The sequence below is a fragment of the Notechis scutatus genome, chromosome 2 (genome assembly GCF_049901735.1).
Source record: "Notechis scutatus isolate UNSWTSFEM ecotype Mainland chromosome 2, rNotScu1.2, whole genome shotgun sequence".
In the NCBI taxonomy this organism is placed as follows: domain Eukaryota; kingdom Metazoa; phylum Chordata; class Lepidosauria; order Squamata; family Elapidae; genus Notechis; species Notechis scutatus.
Window position 1 is genome coordinate 75,898,344 of NC_142010.1, and position 19,405 is coordinate 75,917,748.

The following is a 19,405-nucleotide window of genomic DNA, read 5'->3' on the forward strand; positions in this document are numbered from 1 at the left end:
TATTTTTATTTCATTACAGGGAATGATGATATTATAGGAAGTACGCAGAGACAAAAAAGAAACTTCCACGTTTCCATTTTATGGTTATGTTTGTGCAAGAAAATAGCAAGTATTAAATAAATAAATAAATAATAAATAATATATTTTATATATTATTCAGCTTAGTTTCCCAAGATGAGTGGTGATTACACTGTCTTCTCCTTAAGTTATATTGTGCTAAAATAATTATTGCCCAGTTAATTTTTTAAGCAAACCAAAGAGGGTTTTTGTGGTCTTGTTTGTTCTGTTGGAGGAAAGCAATATCTTGGAAAAATGGTCCTCCATTTAGTTTGGCAACAAAAGTAATAAAAATTGAGGTTCTCTTGTCACTGGTAGGTCAGCAGGAGAAGATGCTTAGTTAGCGTGTTTTTTCTCATCTGTGTTTCCTTTCTCATAATTAGGTCCCTTTCTTTCCATTTCTGTCATTCCTTGCAAATATGCAGCTATGGGTTATGTTGCCTTGGGTAGATGGCTCATTACTCAAACCAGTAGAGAGGCAATTATTTTTCAAAAGCTAAAGTACTTATATAAACAATGCAAACACACATTTAAAATTGTGATAATTTAAATAGAAGCTCAGTACAACTCACATTCTCTCTCTCTCTCTCTCTGTGTGTGTGTGTGTGTGTGTAAATCAGGACAAGATAACCTGTGTGTGTTCTGTTGTTGTTTAAAGGCTAATTGCATCTGATGGGTGATTTCAAGAGCTCTGTCCTTTCCTCATGGTCTAGGCAGTTCTTCAAAACCTTCTTGATCTTGGAATGGGCAGCCTTTCAAGTGATAATTTTTTCCAATGATGAGTGTCCTTTTCAAAGACAGGGCTGTCCTCTGTAAGGTTGAATCCAGGGAATCACAGTGATATCTAGTGACATCTTCTTCTTAGACATGTTATTCATCTATAGTAGACAAAAGATAAATAGCCAGTCCTAAAAGATGACTATTAGACCCCACAGCTACAGTTCTGGCATTGTTTTCCCAGCCCACCTTTTAAAGTGTGTGTGTGTGTGTGTGTGTGTGTGTGTCTAGATTAGTGGTGGGATTCAATTTTTTTTACTACTAGTTCTGTGGGTGTGGTGTGATGACCCAGGGTGGGATACAAAACAAACACAGTCACAGAAAACAGGTGAAGCCCCTTTTATTCCTTCACTTTGATTTCAAGCTCTGAATATTCTTGACAGAAGCCAAAAAAACTCCCACACAAACAGTTACAAGAAGAAGGGAAAAAGTAACACAAGCCAGGCAAGATAAGGGTTGGAGGACGTCCACAGATAACACACACTGGGAAGGATGCCAAACTCAGAGAGGAACCATAAACTAGAGATACTTCCACACTTTGTTTCCAGTGTTCACCCGTACACAGGTCCGTCCTCTTATCCATTTGTCACAACTGCAGCCCATGAAGAGGATCAAGGCTCTCTCCTCCCAAGGAGACCATATCTCTCCCTTATCCTCTCCTCCCTGCGTGCCCTAGGGTGGATAGGGGATGGGCCTGGGTACTCCTCTGACTGCTCAGCTGGCCTCTGCCCTTCCCCATCCTCCTCCACAACCTCCAGAGTCACACTTCCACTCCCTGTCACTGTTCCTCCTCTCCCTCAGAGTCAGTCTCCACCAGGGACATGACATGTGGCTTGGTGGGCATGGCAGGAGAAGGATATTGTAAAATGTCCAATCAAAGGTGGTATTTGCCGGTTCTTTGAACTACTCAAAATTTCCGCTACTGGTTCTCCAGATCTGGTCAGAACCTGCTGAATATCACCTCTGGTCTAGATACAAAGCAATGCAAGATTGCAAGTCAACCTGATGGTAGAAATATTCATATTGAGAACCCATGTTTTGAAAATGAATCTCAGTTCAATCTTCTCATCTGATTTTAAGTGGGTTAGAAAATACATACAGCACAACAATGCCATATAATTTTTCCCTTGCAGACTAAAATATCAGGGAAAACAATCACTTCAGAGTATTCTTATGTATTTCATGTTCAAACTCAATCACCAACTCCATTAGAGGAGCACAAGCAAGGCTATTCTATCATTTAGAATTGCTACCCTCTTGTTCTCATTGCTACCCTTTTGTTCTCATTTTCACTGAAGTTTCAGAGGCTGGGATAAAACCTACTAATTGGCATTTATCACCTAGTTTGATTGATCTGAACTTAAACAATTTTCCCACACAGAATACTATTGATGAATTGTACCTACTGAGTCATGTCTTAGACAATAAACCCAGCTGACAAATATTAAGCTTGGTAGATGCTACCCTCCATCCCCCTTCATCTGTAAAGCATTGCTGTCCCCACACACAGTTGTTGCATTGTGGTACTATGTGAATAAATATTGTGTAGCATTCACTTTATTTATATCACTATCAAATGTGTTCCTTCAGTGTTGAAACTGTGGGCGAAATTGGAGATGTTTGAGAGATCACTTGCGTTTATGATGTCTGTATGAGCCAAATGCCTAGTGGGAGGCCATGTCAACCTGTTCAGCTATTAAAATTAAATGTTTGTTGGTGATTCATTGCTCAGCTGTGTATGTGCATTGAAAATTAAGCAGCTCTGAACAGAATGCCTAATTAATTTTCCCTGTGGTCAGGGATATCAAGGGAGTCAAAAAAGTCAAGATGGTGACCCCAATTGTGCAATCAAAGTGCAACCCTCCCTTTTTCTATTTGCATTGTCCCTGAAGATGAATGGCAGGACAATCACAAATGTCCTGCTTTCTTTTTCCTATTATGTCAAGTGATGTGGACAGTAAATCTTTGAGAAATTGGCTATACGAATTCAGGGATGCTGCCTCTAGACTACCTGTGCCACTGCTGGGTTAGAACACACATAGCTCATTGGCACGGGGAAAAAATAATAGAAAAATATATTGATGGTAAAATAGGTTGTGTTGTGGCCATATGAGCAAATCATAGGACCCTCTTCCTACCTGGCTCCTTCCAGGTTTACATGGCTGCTAGAATGGAAGAATGTTTCATCAAGGGCTTCCTCCTTATAAATGAAGGGTCTCAGCAAGTCCTAAAGCCCGTTTCTTGAATATGTTCAATTACGAAGTTTGTGTAGTTATACTTTTCTTAATAGCAACGATACCAACAATGAGGAAAAAAAAAAGTGTGGGTGTCAGCTATTCAAGGTCCAAGTCACAAAACAGATTCCACAGTGATTACTGGAAGTTTATAGCAATAGCACTTAGATACCACTCTATAGTGCTTCACAGCACTCTCTAAGAGTGTCCCCAACAATCTGGGTCCTCGTTTCAGTGACCTTGAAAGAATGGAAGGCTGTGTTAACCTTGAGCCCTCAGGATTGAACTCCTGGCTGTGGGCAGAGTTAGCTTGCAATACAGCATTCTAACCACTGTGCCACTACGGCTCTTTTATTTTGTTGTTGCAGGCTTTATTTATAGAATTTGGAAGCCTGACAGAGATTTCCCCTCCCTCCCTATTTAAAACCAAGGTGAATCCAGGTAAGGCAATCTTGAGTTGCTTTCTCACTCCTTCGGTCTTTCCAGAACTAAGGTGGTGTTTTTGTAAGGGCTGTAGAATACCTTCCTCAAGGCCATCTCCCTACATCTCTACACTCTGTACATTATACAGAGGTCACCCCCACCTCTGGATGGCATTAGAGTACAAGACTGGATTAGCTGCATCTTCTGCCTGATCCGTTGGGGTTCTCCTTGTATTCTTATATGTACCATTATGATTTTACTGAGGGTTGGAAGATGGAAAGACAGAAACTCTGTAAAACAAAACTCCGTAGCGAATGATTTTGATTCAATTGCATTGAAAGGTCTCTGAACTGGACTTTATGATTCAAACATAAATTTTAAAAAGGGATATAAAGTTTGTTTAGTCCAGAAAAACACATGTGGCCGTCACAACGATATTTTGCACCTGATTTCTTTTTTCAGTTTTCTGGGGAGAGAAGAATTTGCTTTGGTACCAACTTTGGGATGGAAATGCTATTTATTTTAATTCAAATATTAAACTTGCTCGTGTAGAATCTTACTTGTCATGTATGGCCTAAGCATGTTGGGTTCCTGTAATTGCTTTGATTTGCTCCTTTCTTGCTTACTTGTTTTTCTTGCCTTCAAATCAATTTTGACTCCTGGCAATTGCCCTGAGAAATCTTTGCAATTTTCTTGACCAGGTGTTTCAGAAGTGGGTTGCCATTGTCTCCTTCTTAAGGCTGAGATACTGCAACTAGTCACCCAACCGGCTTTGTATCTAAGGCAGGACTAAAGCTCCTGGTCTCTCAGTTTCTAACCTGGTGCCTTGCCACTACATCAGATTGGCTATCTTATTTAGGGTTGAGTGTCTGACCTGCAAATCCCCAGATGATGCCAAGATAGCAGCAAAGCAATGTAGAAACTTCCAATTCATCCTGATTTTTGCAGCCGATCTATGTATTGCTATCATTACTATTTCTGTCTTCCACACGTTTAGTTGAATGACTGCCATTTTGAAGTTTCATTCTTGCCTTTCTTCGGAAGGGAATGGGTATGACTATGTGGGCAAACCCATAAAGACCACAACTAGACATAACAAAGGTGGGGGGTGTACTTCAGCATAACGAAGAGTTTAATTCCAAAATAATGCATGATTGATAACCAGGCTATATGGACTAATGTCTGATTTATTTTGGAGCTTTTATATAGGTGTATGGCATGGTGCTGATGCAAACAGTATCAGGTGAAGGGATACAGCAAGCCGTACATGTTCTCAGTGATACATTCAGAAATAAGATGACTCACAAGTTAAAAAAGAAGTGTGAATTTTCCCCAAAGTTCCTAAGTACATTGTTTTCGATATTTGTAGTACAATTTCACATTTGTCTCCTTGCACTAGGTCCTTTGGTTTTCAAAGGGTCTTCCTCCCAGCAAAGTGTATATAGGTAGACCTTGTTTACATACCACCACTGGGACTAGCAACTTGGCCATTAGGCAAAGTGAATAGTAAGTGGAACTGCAACTATGCTCACAACATCTTACTTTCTCTTTCTTTCGCTTTACAGATTTCCAAAGGTCAATCAATGCAAGGATTGATCATAAAGTTACTTTTTCATCACCGTCATTACTTGCGAAAGGTGGCTAAACAAGACAGTTTGCAAACTGAGGACTACCTATACATAATTGCAGTCTTAGTCAACTACATTTTTCCAACTGCTCATTTCTTCTGTGATCCTGGGGAATTTAGCCATGTCAGCATGTTATTATAAGGATAAAAATGCCTCCATCCCTTGGTGCATTGGTGCTGTGGAAGATAACCCTGGAAAAACTGTGGCATGAACTGAAACTGCATCTTTGCTGTATAGACAGATCTAAATCAAGAAACAATTCTTTTCGTGAAAACAGAGCGGTCAGTCCTGCCCTAGGGATTTCTAGCAGTTTCTTACAGCAGAAATTGAGTTCAGGTATGTGCAAGTAGGCATGGCCTTTTTCCTTTAGAGACATGAATATTGCAGAATAGAATCTTATATACCTATACGGGGGAGGGGGCTTCTGAGACAATATGTATAGGATTGCATGATAAATTAGCAGGGAAGGGAACATACAAATATTCAATGTGTCCTTAGCTTGCTTTGTAACGTACACGTGGGATATATTTCTGTGAAATAAGGCATGTCTGATAAATGAGCTGGTCCCATAATAGAAAATAAGCAAAGGGGTAAAGGTATACTATATACTATCAAACTGCATCGATCCACTTAACAATTTGGAAATAGTTATGGAGGTGCATTGTGTTGCAGAGTCATCGTAGCAAAAGTCACAGCTGCTATTTACACACAGAGTCTGAAGACGCAGAGAAAAATGTGACACTGTCAATATTTAGAAGCCTCGTGGCTGCCTTATCACCAATCCTTCACTTAAGGAAAAATGGGGCTTTGATCCTGGAATAAAATAGGAAGCTAGAATTCTTGAGGCTAGTTTCATGTTTTTCGTTTCCTGACCAAGCTTCGCTTTTCCTTCCATAAGCTGTGAACAGCAGCAGTGATTTCCTAGGTCAGGGAGAAAAAAACTGCCTTTATAGGTTCTCCATATCTCTTTTGAACACCTTCTCTAACACTTGACATGCAGCATTTCCTTCATCTTGCTTCCCAAGTGATGGGGACCAACCCTTCTCTCTGCCACAAGAGCTATAAAAAACAACGCTCAACTGTGTTGCTCTTATGCTTTGCATTCTAAGGGTCAGATTTATTTTCCTTGGGCTCTTAGGACAAAAACTTGCAATTGGCACCACAAAGCCCTAGAGGGCGCCATTGGCCTTTTTTTTATCGTCTTCCTTTCTGTTTCTCTAAACTAAGGACATGTTGGCTGATCTCCTAATGCTATCTGAGAATGACACCTTGATGTTCCATGTGTTCCCTGCCTTCTGGATGAAATAGATCACTTTGGCTTGACCATCGCAGCAGTGTCCCGGTGGCAGGGTTCAGTGTGCAATTCTCTCCTCTCCCATGCCATATCTCAGGAGAAAGTGCAGTAAGAGCAAAGTAAAAGAAACAAGCAGCGACAGAGTGCCAACTATTTTGTAGCGCTGGCTGCTTTTTGCATCTTTCTTTGAATTCTTCCACTCTGCTTAGTCAAGGTAGAAGATGGGTCTTTCCAGAACCTGCGTTTTGCTCTGTGATCACAATGCATCTGTTCTGTTGTCAGCAGTAATCTAAAAGATGATAGGAGGAAGTCTAAATGTGAGTTGGGCTGGCTGCTTCTACCATGGGCTGAGAAGAGTACGGGCACTAGGACTGAATGGCTTACATAAGACTTCCATGCAACAATGATATGTGCACATAAGAATCCTAGGCTTACCAAACCCCATGATTATTTACAAAAACCTTCCTCAACCATGTCCCTTTTAATATGAGGTGGCTGAGAACTGAAAGAGTTGAGATCTAACACGCCAGAAGGCAATATGATGCAGAAGAACCACAGAGATTGATGGTTGCTCTCTAGAACTTTCACAGCCTGACCTGGAAATGCCAGGACTGAATTTACTGCAAGATAAACATTTCTACTCTATCAATAATTCCTTCTCCTACATAGAATAGAATTCTATGTTGAATTAAAATTAAAATGGGTTTCTTTATTGGCCATGTGTGATTGGACACACATATTCATACTCCATATTTCTCAAAATGCTTGGCCTAGCAATTCCATTTTTTTTCCTGCTTCTTTTACTCTTTTACTTTCTTACTTTTACTCTGCATTTCATATAAACTTGAAGGGCCTTGAGTTTCAGAAGACTTCAGCAGCATGGCTAGGCCGGCTCAGTCCCAGTGTCCCACTTCTCCTCACCCCTAAAAGGAAAATGGCAAAATGTTCCTTATGGAGAAGTTATACTGCTGAAGCAGATGCAATACGAGGGCTATTTGGTAAGCTTGGCTGAGTTTATGCTGGTATGTTTCCAAGGTACCCACAGCTTGGAGCCTCCTCCATCTGATCTCCTACATAAGCTATGCATGATCAGAAGAAAACAAAGATGGGGGTGGCCCCGATTATTCATTTCTGGCTCAGCTTGAATTAATATCAAATAAATGTTCTCATCTTTAAAGGTTACAGGATAAAAATAGAAGGCGACTGCTGAATCGAGGGCAAGTTGGGGAAACACCCGATACAACCTGGTCCTTGCCAAGGCCAGCTGATGCTTTAGCTAGATGATACCCTATCACACAGCAGAGAAGCAAGAGAGAAAACGGGCAAGGCATAGGGAGTCAGAACTGAGAGGTAAGGGGAAACCATGGGAGGAGGATATTTTGCACACACACCGGGCTCACTTTACTCACATTGGCTAGACTCCAGATCACGGAATTCTTAAAGTTAACTCCATCTGAGACTATGGACACGAATACTGCAGAGCACCCTCCTATTCTATTCCTATGACTGGAGAAGGCAGGATAAGCAAGGGCCAAGCATGCGGTAAAATCTGTCTGAACTATTCTCTCCTTTGCCTTTTTCTCTTGACTTGTCCAAATTATTTTGTTCAATGGGAAGAGATCTATTCCCCCAGTCCCCTGGCTCTAGTCAGCCACTTCCATCCACACAAGGATGGGTGCTTCTACTCTGCAGGATTATGGTGAGGTGCAGCACAGAAATTGGGCACTCAAACTGGGCTCACACACCACACAACCACAAAGACACTGCTTTGTGGCTGAAAGTAATGAACGAAGCCAGTTATAGAGATTAATTGTAAGTCTGAAAAAAAGAAATGTGCATGTGTATGTATGTCCTACACTTCAGGAAGTCCTTCATTCTGGATGCCGAACAATAAAGGCAATGATGATATGAGGTGTGTTTTTCTTTGCTGCTTATCAGAGATAGATCAGAAGTTGCGTCGGGTCATACAGATGGTGTAAATAGATAGATGCTGATACCAGACACAGTACTATGCCTTGTAGATGTTGCTATGAGGCACAGACAGTACTGGGGGATAAAGCAAAGAGGAAAATTGGAAGGGAATTTAGCCTATTGGGTTTGTCTGCTTTTTACTCTGATAGGCAGTCCTTCTCGGTAGATTGCAAGGATAGGGACCTGAGATAGTTGATCCATATAGAACCGTCCACCTGCCTGGCTTATGTATATCTTGGTCCTTTTGTGTGTTTTAAAATAGATAACAGCCCCACACTTTTCCTTTCCTAGTGTGGAATGTTATTTTGAATGCAAATCTGTCCCGCCTAAGTAGGGATACTACTTCAGCCTTTGTTTCCTCACCTGTATGTCTAGGGGCTGAGACAGATATAGGTGAAAATACAAGTGACCCATGAAGTTTCTGATAGTGGCTGTGTTAGGGAATAATAGCTCTGTTGAGCTTCCCTACTCTTAGATAGAACTAACTTTGCTGGGATACTGCTCCTGACCCTTGTAGAGGTGGAGCTCACTTTTCCATCTATTGTTTCCAACCATTATGCAAGAAGCATCCAAAGGTAGCTTCCTCCAGGTGCTGAAAGAAGAGTTGGCAGAAGAGGCATTATTTGGGGCTTACAAACTAAGACATGCTGTGAATCTCCTCCCCAAAGGGAGATCTTGGATAGCTTGGATAGCGTCCCAGATACCTACTAAACTAGAAAGCAATAGAAGAGATCAGAAGACCTCTCTCCTGGTGACTTGCAGTACCAGAACCATTGCTCACTGGGCATTCGGAACCTGAAATCAGGGCAAGAGTTCTGAAGTCATTTGGGTACACTCTGGGAACAGGCCTCCATTGCTGCATGTTAACTGGAAACCCATGTGGATCCTCATTGTCACAATCCCAGACTGGCTGGCTTTGGTGGGGTTTCCAGAAGCCTTGGAAGTTTCTACATTTTATATTCCTACGTGGTGTCTTCTAATGTGGGTGCAGGAGTACTTGGGTTGTAGCTTGAATCAGTCCTTCATCCTCTTGTAATCCATCCTTCAATAGTCCAGAGAACAAAAAGGCCTTAAAAACAACCTTCTTTCATTTCATTTGGTTTATATAAAGTCAATCTGTATGTTTGGAGGAAAAGTATGCTGTGGAGATGAAGCACCAACAACAACTTCTGAATGGGCTTCTGGCTCGTATTTTTTTCTCCTGGTTTCTTCAAGCCTCAGGACGTTGGAATGGAAGCCAACTGAAGATTAGCTCTATCAAAGTAGAGCTAAATCCATTGTTTTATGTGAAACATGGGCTTAATTGTTTTAAGTAAAACATGGATTTAAGAGTCATCAAAGATTCTGTCAAGGGCTCTGTGTCCTCCTACAGGGTATTTCTCAGAGGGAACAAAAGCAGTCAGATGTGTCTTAATCTTCCCCAAGCAAAGAAATAATCATGTCTCCAGTCCAGCTGAGAAAGAGAAAGCAAAACCTGGGAAAGTCAAGCACGTCTCCCAAGAGAGAAGGAGGAAGCTAACAAAGATCCTGTGGAAACGGATGCCCTGCAGAAACAGAAGCTGAATCACACTTCTCCTTTGTATGAGAAATGTTTCTCATAAATTCTGTTCTTCGAAGTCTCCAAGAAGTGGCCAACTTGGAGAGAAGGTGTTATACATCTTCACAGATGAATGTCTTTCTTAATTAGGTTGGCAGGATTATGCATGTATGGACCTGCACAAAAATACTCTGGCAACAGTTTTCACAATCTTTTTTTGGTTCACATCTCTTGGCCCTTGCTTAAGAGGTACAGGATGCTTCTGATGGGAGGCTACCCCGTTTCAGCCTCAGGCTGCCATTCCAGCCTCGTGGACAAATATTGAAGCTGCGGATACTAGGTGACTTGACCCCAGAGCAGTCAGAGTCCACGGAGGCCTCTGAGTTGGTGGGGGACATGGAAGTGGAGCGCTTCACTGAGGACCATGTTGTCATCATGGGACTTTGGAGAGTGGGAGAAGAAGCATCCAGGTTTTTTGAACTGGTGTGTGAAATCCCACTGGTGTTTGCTGGCAATGAGAAGGCCTTGTGGCTATCCATGATTGTGGGTTCTGGATCCTTGCGTGATTCAAAATGAGTACCCATTATACTTGGGCCATTGTGGTTTGTTGAGACAACGAACTGGGGCGCTCCAGTTCTAGTAGGCAGCATGAAGCATTTGTTTCCATTCATCCTCCCTGCTTTTGGTGACTGTAGTGGGCTTGGAGATTTGATGCCTAGCAACCTGGGGCTATTGTTTGATGACGCACTGGCCTGTGGTGGGGCAGCTGAGACAGGGAGGGAGGCGCATCTGTAGCCATCCATTCTTGTCGGCTTGGGGGACTGAAGTGGGCTTGGAGAATGAGTACTCCTGTTCTTAGGGCTTCCACCAGTGGATGACACATTGGGGCAAGTGACAGGGGGCGTGAAGGGCCTGAAGTTTTCTACTCCAGAGAGTTTGGGAGAAGAGCTCTTTCTCCGGGCAGCATTTATGATATTTCTTGCCAACAGCACCTGCATCTGTCGGCTGGACTTTTGGTCAATCTCCTGTCGAAATGGGGACAGAGACCTTTCGCTCCAGGATGGAGACATGGGAGGAGGTGGAGTCATAACATGGGCTGCTCGAAAGGCTTCAACAAGTCCATCCTCAGATTCTGGAGTTTGAGCTGGGCTCATCCAGCCCTCTGTGCTGCTGGATGGTCGCCTTATCAGCTGTGGAGTCCATGTCGGGGAAGCAGGCAGGGATGCTTTTCTTTCCTGCAACAGGAAGAGGAATAATTTTTAGCATTATGTTCCTCTAGACCCTTCACATTGTGCTTACCTGCCGAAGGCAAGGTCTAGTGGTGCATCGTAAGAGGAACCGAGGTGCAGAGAACAGCATGCTCCCTGCATTTCTTTTCTGGCTATATCCATTCCTCCTCAGATGACTTTGGGTGATCTCCTTATACTCCCATTACTCCATAAAAATATCTTGATACCACTGCAAAAGTGCTCTTTATCTGAGAATAGTGTGATTGGAAAAGATTTTTCAACTCCTACCCTCAAAATGATGCTATAGAGCAAGGGTCGCCAACCTTTTGGACCTCAGGGACCACCAAACTCATAATTTTAGATCCCAGGGACCACTAACTGATTCTGTGGGTGTGGCCTAGTTTGTGGGTGTGGCTTGGTGGTCATGTGACTGGCTGGGCATGGCTTGTATGTAAATATTATAAATATTTATATAAATATTGAATTTTTTTATAAAAAAGAGCAACTTCTACCCAAAATCAGGCAAAGCAGGCAGATTGAGTTGCTCACAGAATCACAGATTCATTCAGAAACCTATCTATCTGCCATTGGCTAGCTCAGTCTGTCACATAAAATTTGCTTGCAAGCAAATTCATAAAATTTGCTAGCAAGCAAACTCACAAAATTAACTCACAACACACCACGTATGTAAATATTGATTTTTTTATATAAAAAAAGAGAGCAACTTTTATCCAAAATCAGGCAAAGTAGGCAGATTGAGTTGCTCACAGAATCATTCAGTGATCTATCTATCTGCCATCGGCTAACTCAGTCTCTCAAATTTGCTTGCCGTGAGTCTGAACTGAATTTGCTTGCAAGCAAACCTTCAGTCCTAAGGGAGCTTCGGCTGTGCTTAGCTAGAAAGCAAGAAATCCAACCATTTCCTGCTTCCTAGCTAATCTAAATCTCCCGGCACAGCAGAACAGATGATGGTTGGAAAAAGGAAAAATAGCAACTTAGCAGACAAGTTTGCCGGGTAAGGAGTAAGTGGGTGAGGAGGGTTCCCGCGGGCCATGTGGGCTGAGCAGCCTTGTATTTCTGCGCAGCCTGAATTAATAGCTTTGGGGGCGGGTGCTCTGGGGGTGAGATTTCTCTGCGGCCCACCAAAATTTTCTCACAGCCTCCAGTGGGCCGCGGCCCACCAGTTGGCGACCGCTGCTATAGAGCACTGGACACCAGAACACCTAGACACAAGAACAGTTTTTTCCTGAATGCCATCACTCTGCGAAACAAATAATTCCCTCAACACTGTCCAACTATTTACTAAGTCTGCATTACTATTATTATTAATCTTCTCATCATTCCTATTACCCATCTCCTCCCACTTGTGACTGCATGACTGTAACTTTATCGCTTGAATCCTTATGATTTATATGGATTGTTTCCTAGTATGATTTGATTGTTTATTGTACCCTATGATTATCATTAAGTGTTGTGCCTTATGATTCTTGACTCTTGACTTTCCGACTTCCTAACGGCTTCCCCATTGACTTTGCTTGTGGGAAGCTGGCAGGGAAGGTTGTGAATAGTGTTTAAGTGACAGTAGGACGGTGCAAAGGTCATAAGTACAACGTCTGGTAGTAATGCTACTTGTTCAGTGCTGTCATCAGTTCAAACATGTTTAATGTGAATGGTCATTAAACAAGGACCACTTGTATTTTATTTTATTTATTAAATTTTTATGCTGCCCATCTGCCCTATAAAGTGACGCTGGGTGCCAATACTTTGGAGGGGAGTTAAGTGATGCAGGATAGGGATCACAGCAATGGGGACAGCTAATTTCATGCTAATATAGTTTTCTGCCAGTTCAAAAATGGATGGATAGAAGTTCAACACAGAAGCCCCTCGTCTCTTTCTGCCTGTTTCCTCTCACTTGTCCTTTCTCTCTTAGATTTATACACCTTTTACACACATCTAGAGGGTCTGCAGCAGGAAAACCTCTGAACTTTGATCAGAGGCACTCATTGAAAATAAAGCCTCTTCATTGGAATCCAGCTAAAAAGAGCCCCATTAAGATTTATAGAAGTGTTACCTAATGAGCAGGGACAATGGTGGAAATAGGACACAGGAGCAGTTATGGCAAGATTTTTTCTGGAAGAAAGACCACTTTAGCCCTTCCTCAAGAACTGCCACTTTCCCTCCTTCCCTCTGGGAAACAACTTCTCTACTGGACCAAGATTTTAAGAGTTTCCATGGGCACCAGCACAAAGCAACTAAAAGTTCATCTCCACTCTGTTGCTGATAGCAACTGATCTCTTATCAGGTTAAAACTTACAGTTCCCTAATAGAATTTGCAAGAGGTGTTTGGTGAATGGGCAAAGCTGTATCCTGAATTCAATCCTGGGATTCCTTGCAGGGAAAATACAAAATTAAATCAAGAGTTTTAAAGAAAATCCTTGCCATTCAATTAACTGATATGGAACTAATAAAAGGCAGGGATAGTATTGGTTTACTGAAAGAGCTAGAAGTCCACCAAGGGTTGTTGGGCTTGTAGGAACATCTGAGATGTTGAGAAAACATTATAGGTGGACTTTTGCTAATTGCTGCTGTGTTGGCATTGTCAGTCACAATGCGGCTGCCCTTGGGAACATATATTTCAAAAGTTTGGCTTTATCAGCAATCTACTTGCCACTAACTGTACTTTGTCTTCTGTAAGATGCTCACTTTTTCCCGTGTATTTTTGCTGTTTTCTCTGGGTGAATGGGCACAGTTCCAAAGAAAGACTTGGGCTGAAATTATCAAAATTTTATTTTCTAGATTCCTAGGACATCTCATGAGATGCTTGGTCTCTTTGGAAATAAAGAAGGTGTGGGATCAAACTGCACCGAAGCATGTCATCCACCCACCTTTTTTTTTTTTTTTTGCAAAATAAAAATAATGCAGAAAATCAGCAGGGGAGATATCTATAGGTTCACTGGTGCTCTCAGATGTTGCTCTGTAGGGCAAGATTTACCGGTACTTCTGGAATCTAACCTGCCAACTCCTGTAAAGAATTTCGTGATTTTTCTGGAGGTTTTGTGGCTTCAAGTCAGGCCTGACAGCTGGCCACTGCCTGGACAAGTCCCTAAAGTTTCCTTTGCCATGCTTTGCAGAAGTCATTTGCTATTGCCTGTGAGTGAGAGAGACTGGCACACGGTCACCCAGGTGGCATTGGGTCTAAACCAGAGGTGGGATTCAAATAACTTAACAACCGGTTCTCTGCCCTAATGAATTCTTCCAACAACCAGTTCACCAAACTGCTCAGAAAGTTAACAACTGGTTTTCCCGAAGTGGTGCAAACTGGCTGAATCCCACCACTGGTCTAAACCCAAACTAGAACTCACAATTCCCTGAGGTAGTCCAGTGTCTTTAAGTGCTACACCAAACTGGTTCTGTTCTACAAGAGTGCTAATCTCTAAATCATGACATGTAATAATGTGGCTATGAAAACAAGAGGGCTTGTGTAAAAAAAAACTGAGCGTAGAAAGCAGGTGGAAGTAAGTAAATGAAACAGAATCTCTACAAAACACAGAATTTGCTATTGCCTGTGAGTGAGAGAGACTGGCACACGGTCGCCCAGGTGGCATTGGGTCAGAAAAAATAGAAAAAATTAGGATGTTCCACCCATTGCTTGAAATTTCTGAAGAAGTGAAATTCCTCTATCAGCAAAACAAGATGCTAAAAAGGATAGGAGAATGTAAGAAACAGAGGGGAAAGGAATGTCAGCAACTGATATTGAAAGCATGCTTCACTCAAACTCTGTGGTTTTCTAGTATTATTTCCTTCCTCTACAGTATCTTTCAACTCATGTTTTAGAATACAAAACCATGTCAATACAGGAATACATCCTGATGGTCTTCCTGAGTTACATGTTTCATCAATTTCCTGTCTTTCTCCCAAATGTGTATCTCATTGCTGAAATAGGCATGATAATAAAGACCGTAATGTATATATTAATGGGAAGGCTTAGCATAACAGTATTCTAGAAAAAGGATGCTGCCAGAAACAGAAGTAATTGAGATTCATTGAAGCATTCAAGCACAGGGGGCTGCAGCTACAGTAAGAAAAATAAAAACGTGCAGTACAGCACAGCACAAATCCCACTGTTGTGTAGCTGCAACTCAATTTCTGACAAAATGACTAGAAGTCATAGTATCTACATTTGACATGTTGCATGTTTTAATCAATCTTTCACCCTCACTGACTGCATCCGGGTTAGCATTAATGGAAGTGCTTCATGTTATCATTGGTGTTAAGCCAAGAGGTAGAGAGAGGGAACCTTTCTATTGACATTAATGCACAAAGGTAACCATCCACATACAACTTTTCTGAGGATAATTTCTCCAGCTATATTTCTATTGGTGGAATCCTAAAGTTGAAATTATATAGAGATTAACTGACTAGTTGGGCAATCTGGATTGCTCAGGGAAGGAAAATCTCTTGTATTAAATTCCTTCAATGGCTTGCTAATTCTTTTGTGCCAAGGATTATTGAACTTTAGTTCACTATTTGTACCTCCACACATACCCACATATACAGATACGTACAAACCCACACGCCTGAACTACTGTAAATCAGAAAATAACCATTAGGGGTGAATGCTGCTGTTTCCCTTGCTTCCAACATCCTATGGTCTAGGAAGCAAGCCTCTTCTCTGCCTCTCTCTCAACTGTTGCTGCAAAGTTTCAGGGGAGGAGAGGAAATTCAGTCCCTTGTTAAATGGAACATCCAGATAGGAAGCACCTGCCTCACAGAAAACATGCCTCTGTCAGTTTTCAGCAAAATATTTCATGTATTTTCAACGTTCAATATTATGTGAAATTCCTAAGCACTGGTTACACTGTAAAAACACACCATTAAAATTTCCCTTTCTACAGGGCAATTTGAATGGTCTTTGATTTAATTTGACGGCGATTAAACCAAAGAGAACCACTGTATGCTGCCTAAGGAGTATGAGAGTTGTAGTTTAACATATGTGGAGGGCTCCCCATTGAAGAAGACATCCATGTTGTTCTCAGCAGTACTAGTGATACATTTTTGAGTGCCGTTTTTAAGGCATAACTTGAACTCTATAATAAAAACCCCCGAAGTATCAATACTATACAGGTGGACCATTAAAAACGGGTGTCTAGTCCTGACACTCCATCATAACTATGATGTGGTATTTGATACAATGGGCACACTCTGAGTAGATCTATATCAGTTCTTTGTAAAATAGTTTTGTTTTCAGACTGAGAAGTTTCTTTCCTTAACCTTCCTCTTTATTATGTGTGAAGCCTACATACAAGAACTTATACCTTGTTTATTGATATCAAACTTCGTAGCCTTATAGGATATACCAGTTAAAGGATATTTGAGAATCTGGAGTTGGAAGGGACCTTATAGGTCATCTAGTCCAACCCCCCGCCCAAGCGGGAGATCCTACACCATTTCTGACAAATGGCAGTCCAATCTCTTCTTGAAGGTCTCAAGTGATGGCGCTCCCACAACTTTCGACAGCAAGCTGTTCCAGTAAGTGTAATTGAATATGTGGGTGATCTTGTGGGATAAAAGGAAGCGATGCTGCCTAGGAAACAATTATAAGAGAGACACAAGCCTCCAATGCAGGGGTCTCCAAACTTGGCAACTTTAAGACTTGTGGACTTCAACTCCCAGAAGTCTTAAAAGTTGCCAAGTTTGGAGACCTTTGCTCCAGTGGCTTAATGATCACAGGAAGAAAGGACCTGCAATAATTGTTCAGGCTGTTAAAAGTGAGGGTGTGAAGTTTGTACTTTCAGACTTGCAAGATTCTGATGATGTAGCCTTACAATAAAGTAGAATTTGCTCTGATTCTAGATTCAACATTTGTCCCTCCTTTCTTCTTTGAAGATATTTTGCTGAGTGAAGCAAAGAATAACTGGTGCCATTTCTCCCCTACTAAGTCTAAAATTTGATCACTTCAGGTGGATAAGCTTCCCTGCAGCTATTTCCCCATGTTCTCTTCCATAACTTGCCTAAAGCAAGCAATTCCCCTGGCTGCATCCTTCTCTTTAGTCTTTCATGGTTCCCCCCCTCCCTTGCTGCCTCTTTTGATGGCAAATAGCACTGATGGAATATCTAACCTGGCTTTCTTGAGCCTAGACACTCTAAAGATAAGTGGGTTTTCAACCTACATGATTTTCAACAGTGGCAGGGCTGGCTGGGAATTTGGAAAATGGTCAAGACATCTGGGCTGACGCCGAAAGTGAAACTGTCAAAGCGAGCCAAAGGACTTGAGTTTCCCAAACATTATTCTAGACCAACGTTTCTCAATCTTAGCAGCTTTGCAATGCAAACATGCTGGCTGGGGAATTCTGCAAATTAAATCCCACACTTCTTGAAGCTGCTGAGGTTGAGAAACATTGCTCTAGGCCTGTCTTCATGGGTTGAACTGTACCTTCCACATTCCTAGATATTATGGCCAAAATCTGTAAGGCATAAGCTTGAGGAAAACTACTAGACTTTATGATCTGGGAGGATGGGAATGAGAGTCCAAAAATTTTGGGAGGATTCACAATTGGTATTCAGTCCTCTAGGCATCCACCCTACATTTCCTAGGTAACTTCTCAATTCAACCTTTGTTCCACTACTTAAGTCAATAAGGTCATGAAGAAGATAAAAAAAAAATCTTCTTGGGTAAAGTGTTCACCTTAGAACTGTTCGCCAAGTTTGTTTTCCTTTGGTAGAGAGCTTTCCGCCAACTTTACATTTCAGTGAAGTAACACGTTTAATGCCCTCTCATTTTGAAATCTTTAGCTGTGGTGGAAAAACGTTCCTTTCCTTTCCTTTCCTTTCCTTTCCTTTCCTTTCCTTTCCTTTCCTTTCCTTTCCTTTCCTTCCCTTCCCTTCCCTTTCCCTTCCCTTTCCCTTCCCTTTCTCTCCCTTCCCCTCTCCTCTCCTCTCCTTCTCAAATAAATCATCTAAGTTCCATCCTCCTGGGGTCTGTTTTACCCATCTCCGCTTTGACTCTCAAGTTCAAAGGAGAAAAATTGCAGTTGCCAAGTTCCAGGCTTTCTTAGCCCTTTGATACTATTTCTCTAATATATGGTACATCGATGCTATTCATCAGCTTGCCCTGCATTAGCGCTTTACCGAGGCAGTTGTTTTATTTTTATTGCAGGGATAAATGAAGAAAAGGAAGAAAACCTGTTGCTACTCCTTGATTAACCAGGAGGTATATGGGATTCAATCAGGAATGCCTGCAAGGGAGAGTTGAAAAGGTCAAGACAGCAGCCATAACCACACAATCACATCCTGACCCTTTTGTGTGGATAGTATGATACACATAAAAAGGGCCAAGGCTGCAACCCTATAGTCATGGCTGTATTTTGATTATTTAAACCTACTTTTGACCATCTCTTAGCAAAGCCCCAGGACTCAGCATAACTATTTAAATAATATATAAGAACTGAAAGAAACCATTGTCCTGCAACACCTAGCTATTCCACTGCCTTTTCTGCAGTAATTCTCCTTCTACCTTTGGAACTATTCCACCTCTGAACATGTAGTGTGGAAGAGAACAGAAAATGCACTCAGTAATATTAGTTTCACATTTGGTAATGCCAATTTGTGTCTGATAAGACCCTTCACTGATCTTGCTTGCTTTACACAGGTAGTCCTCACCTTATGACAATTGATCCCCAAATTTCCATTTCCAATCAAGACAATTGTTAAGTGACTTTTGCCCCATTTTACAACCTTTCTTGTCAAATTGTTCAGTGAATCACTGCGGTTGTGAAGTGTATCTGGCTTCCCCATTGTCAGAAGTTTACAAAAGGTGATCACATGACCCCTGGGACACTGCAACCCTCATAAATTCATGACAGTTACCAAGAGCCTGAATTTTGATCAGATTTGATCATGGAAAGGTTGTAATGGTCGTTAAGTGAGAAAACCAGTCATAAGTCACTTTTCCCCCCAGTGCTGTTGTAACTTCAAACAGTCACTAAATAGATAGTGCTAAGTCGAAGACTATCTGTATTAGGCTTCTGCTAGAATTTGTCAAGCAGGAGAAAAAGGAAAAGAGGAAAAGTCAGAGACAGAATGTTAGGGATAACATGGTTACCTAACTTAGTTTGGGTAAAATAATATATATAGACTATGATTGTGTGTATCACTTTAAATGCAGACCATGTATTTTGGGTGCGGTTGTAAAATCACCATAAGAGGGAGCAAGAGAGCTCACTGTTTGCTGGCTTTTACTGGATTGCTGACAATGA

General features: G+C 41.6%; 1 protein-coding gene across 1 annotated transcript in view; it reads right to left on the reverse strand.

Annotated features, from left to right (window-relative positions):
* Window positions 1-4,662: 4,662 nt before the first annotated feature.
* The window catches only part of SYNPO (synaptopodin), an 83,988-nt gene continuing 69,245 nt past the window's right edge, over window positions 4,663-19,405 (reverse strand). Inside the window, exon 4 of the mRNA XM_026685087.2 lies at window positions 4,663-11,156. Coding sequence (XP_026540872.2) covers window positions 10,164-11,156 — 993 coding nt within the window. The 3' untranslated portion in view covers window positions 4,663-10,163. The remainder of the gene's footprint in view (window positions 11,157-19,405) is intronic.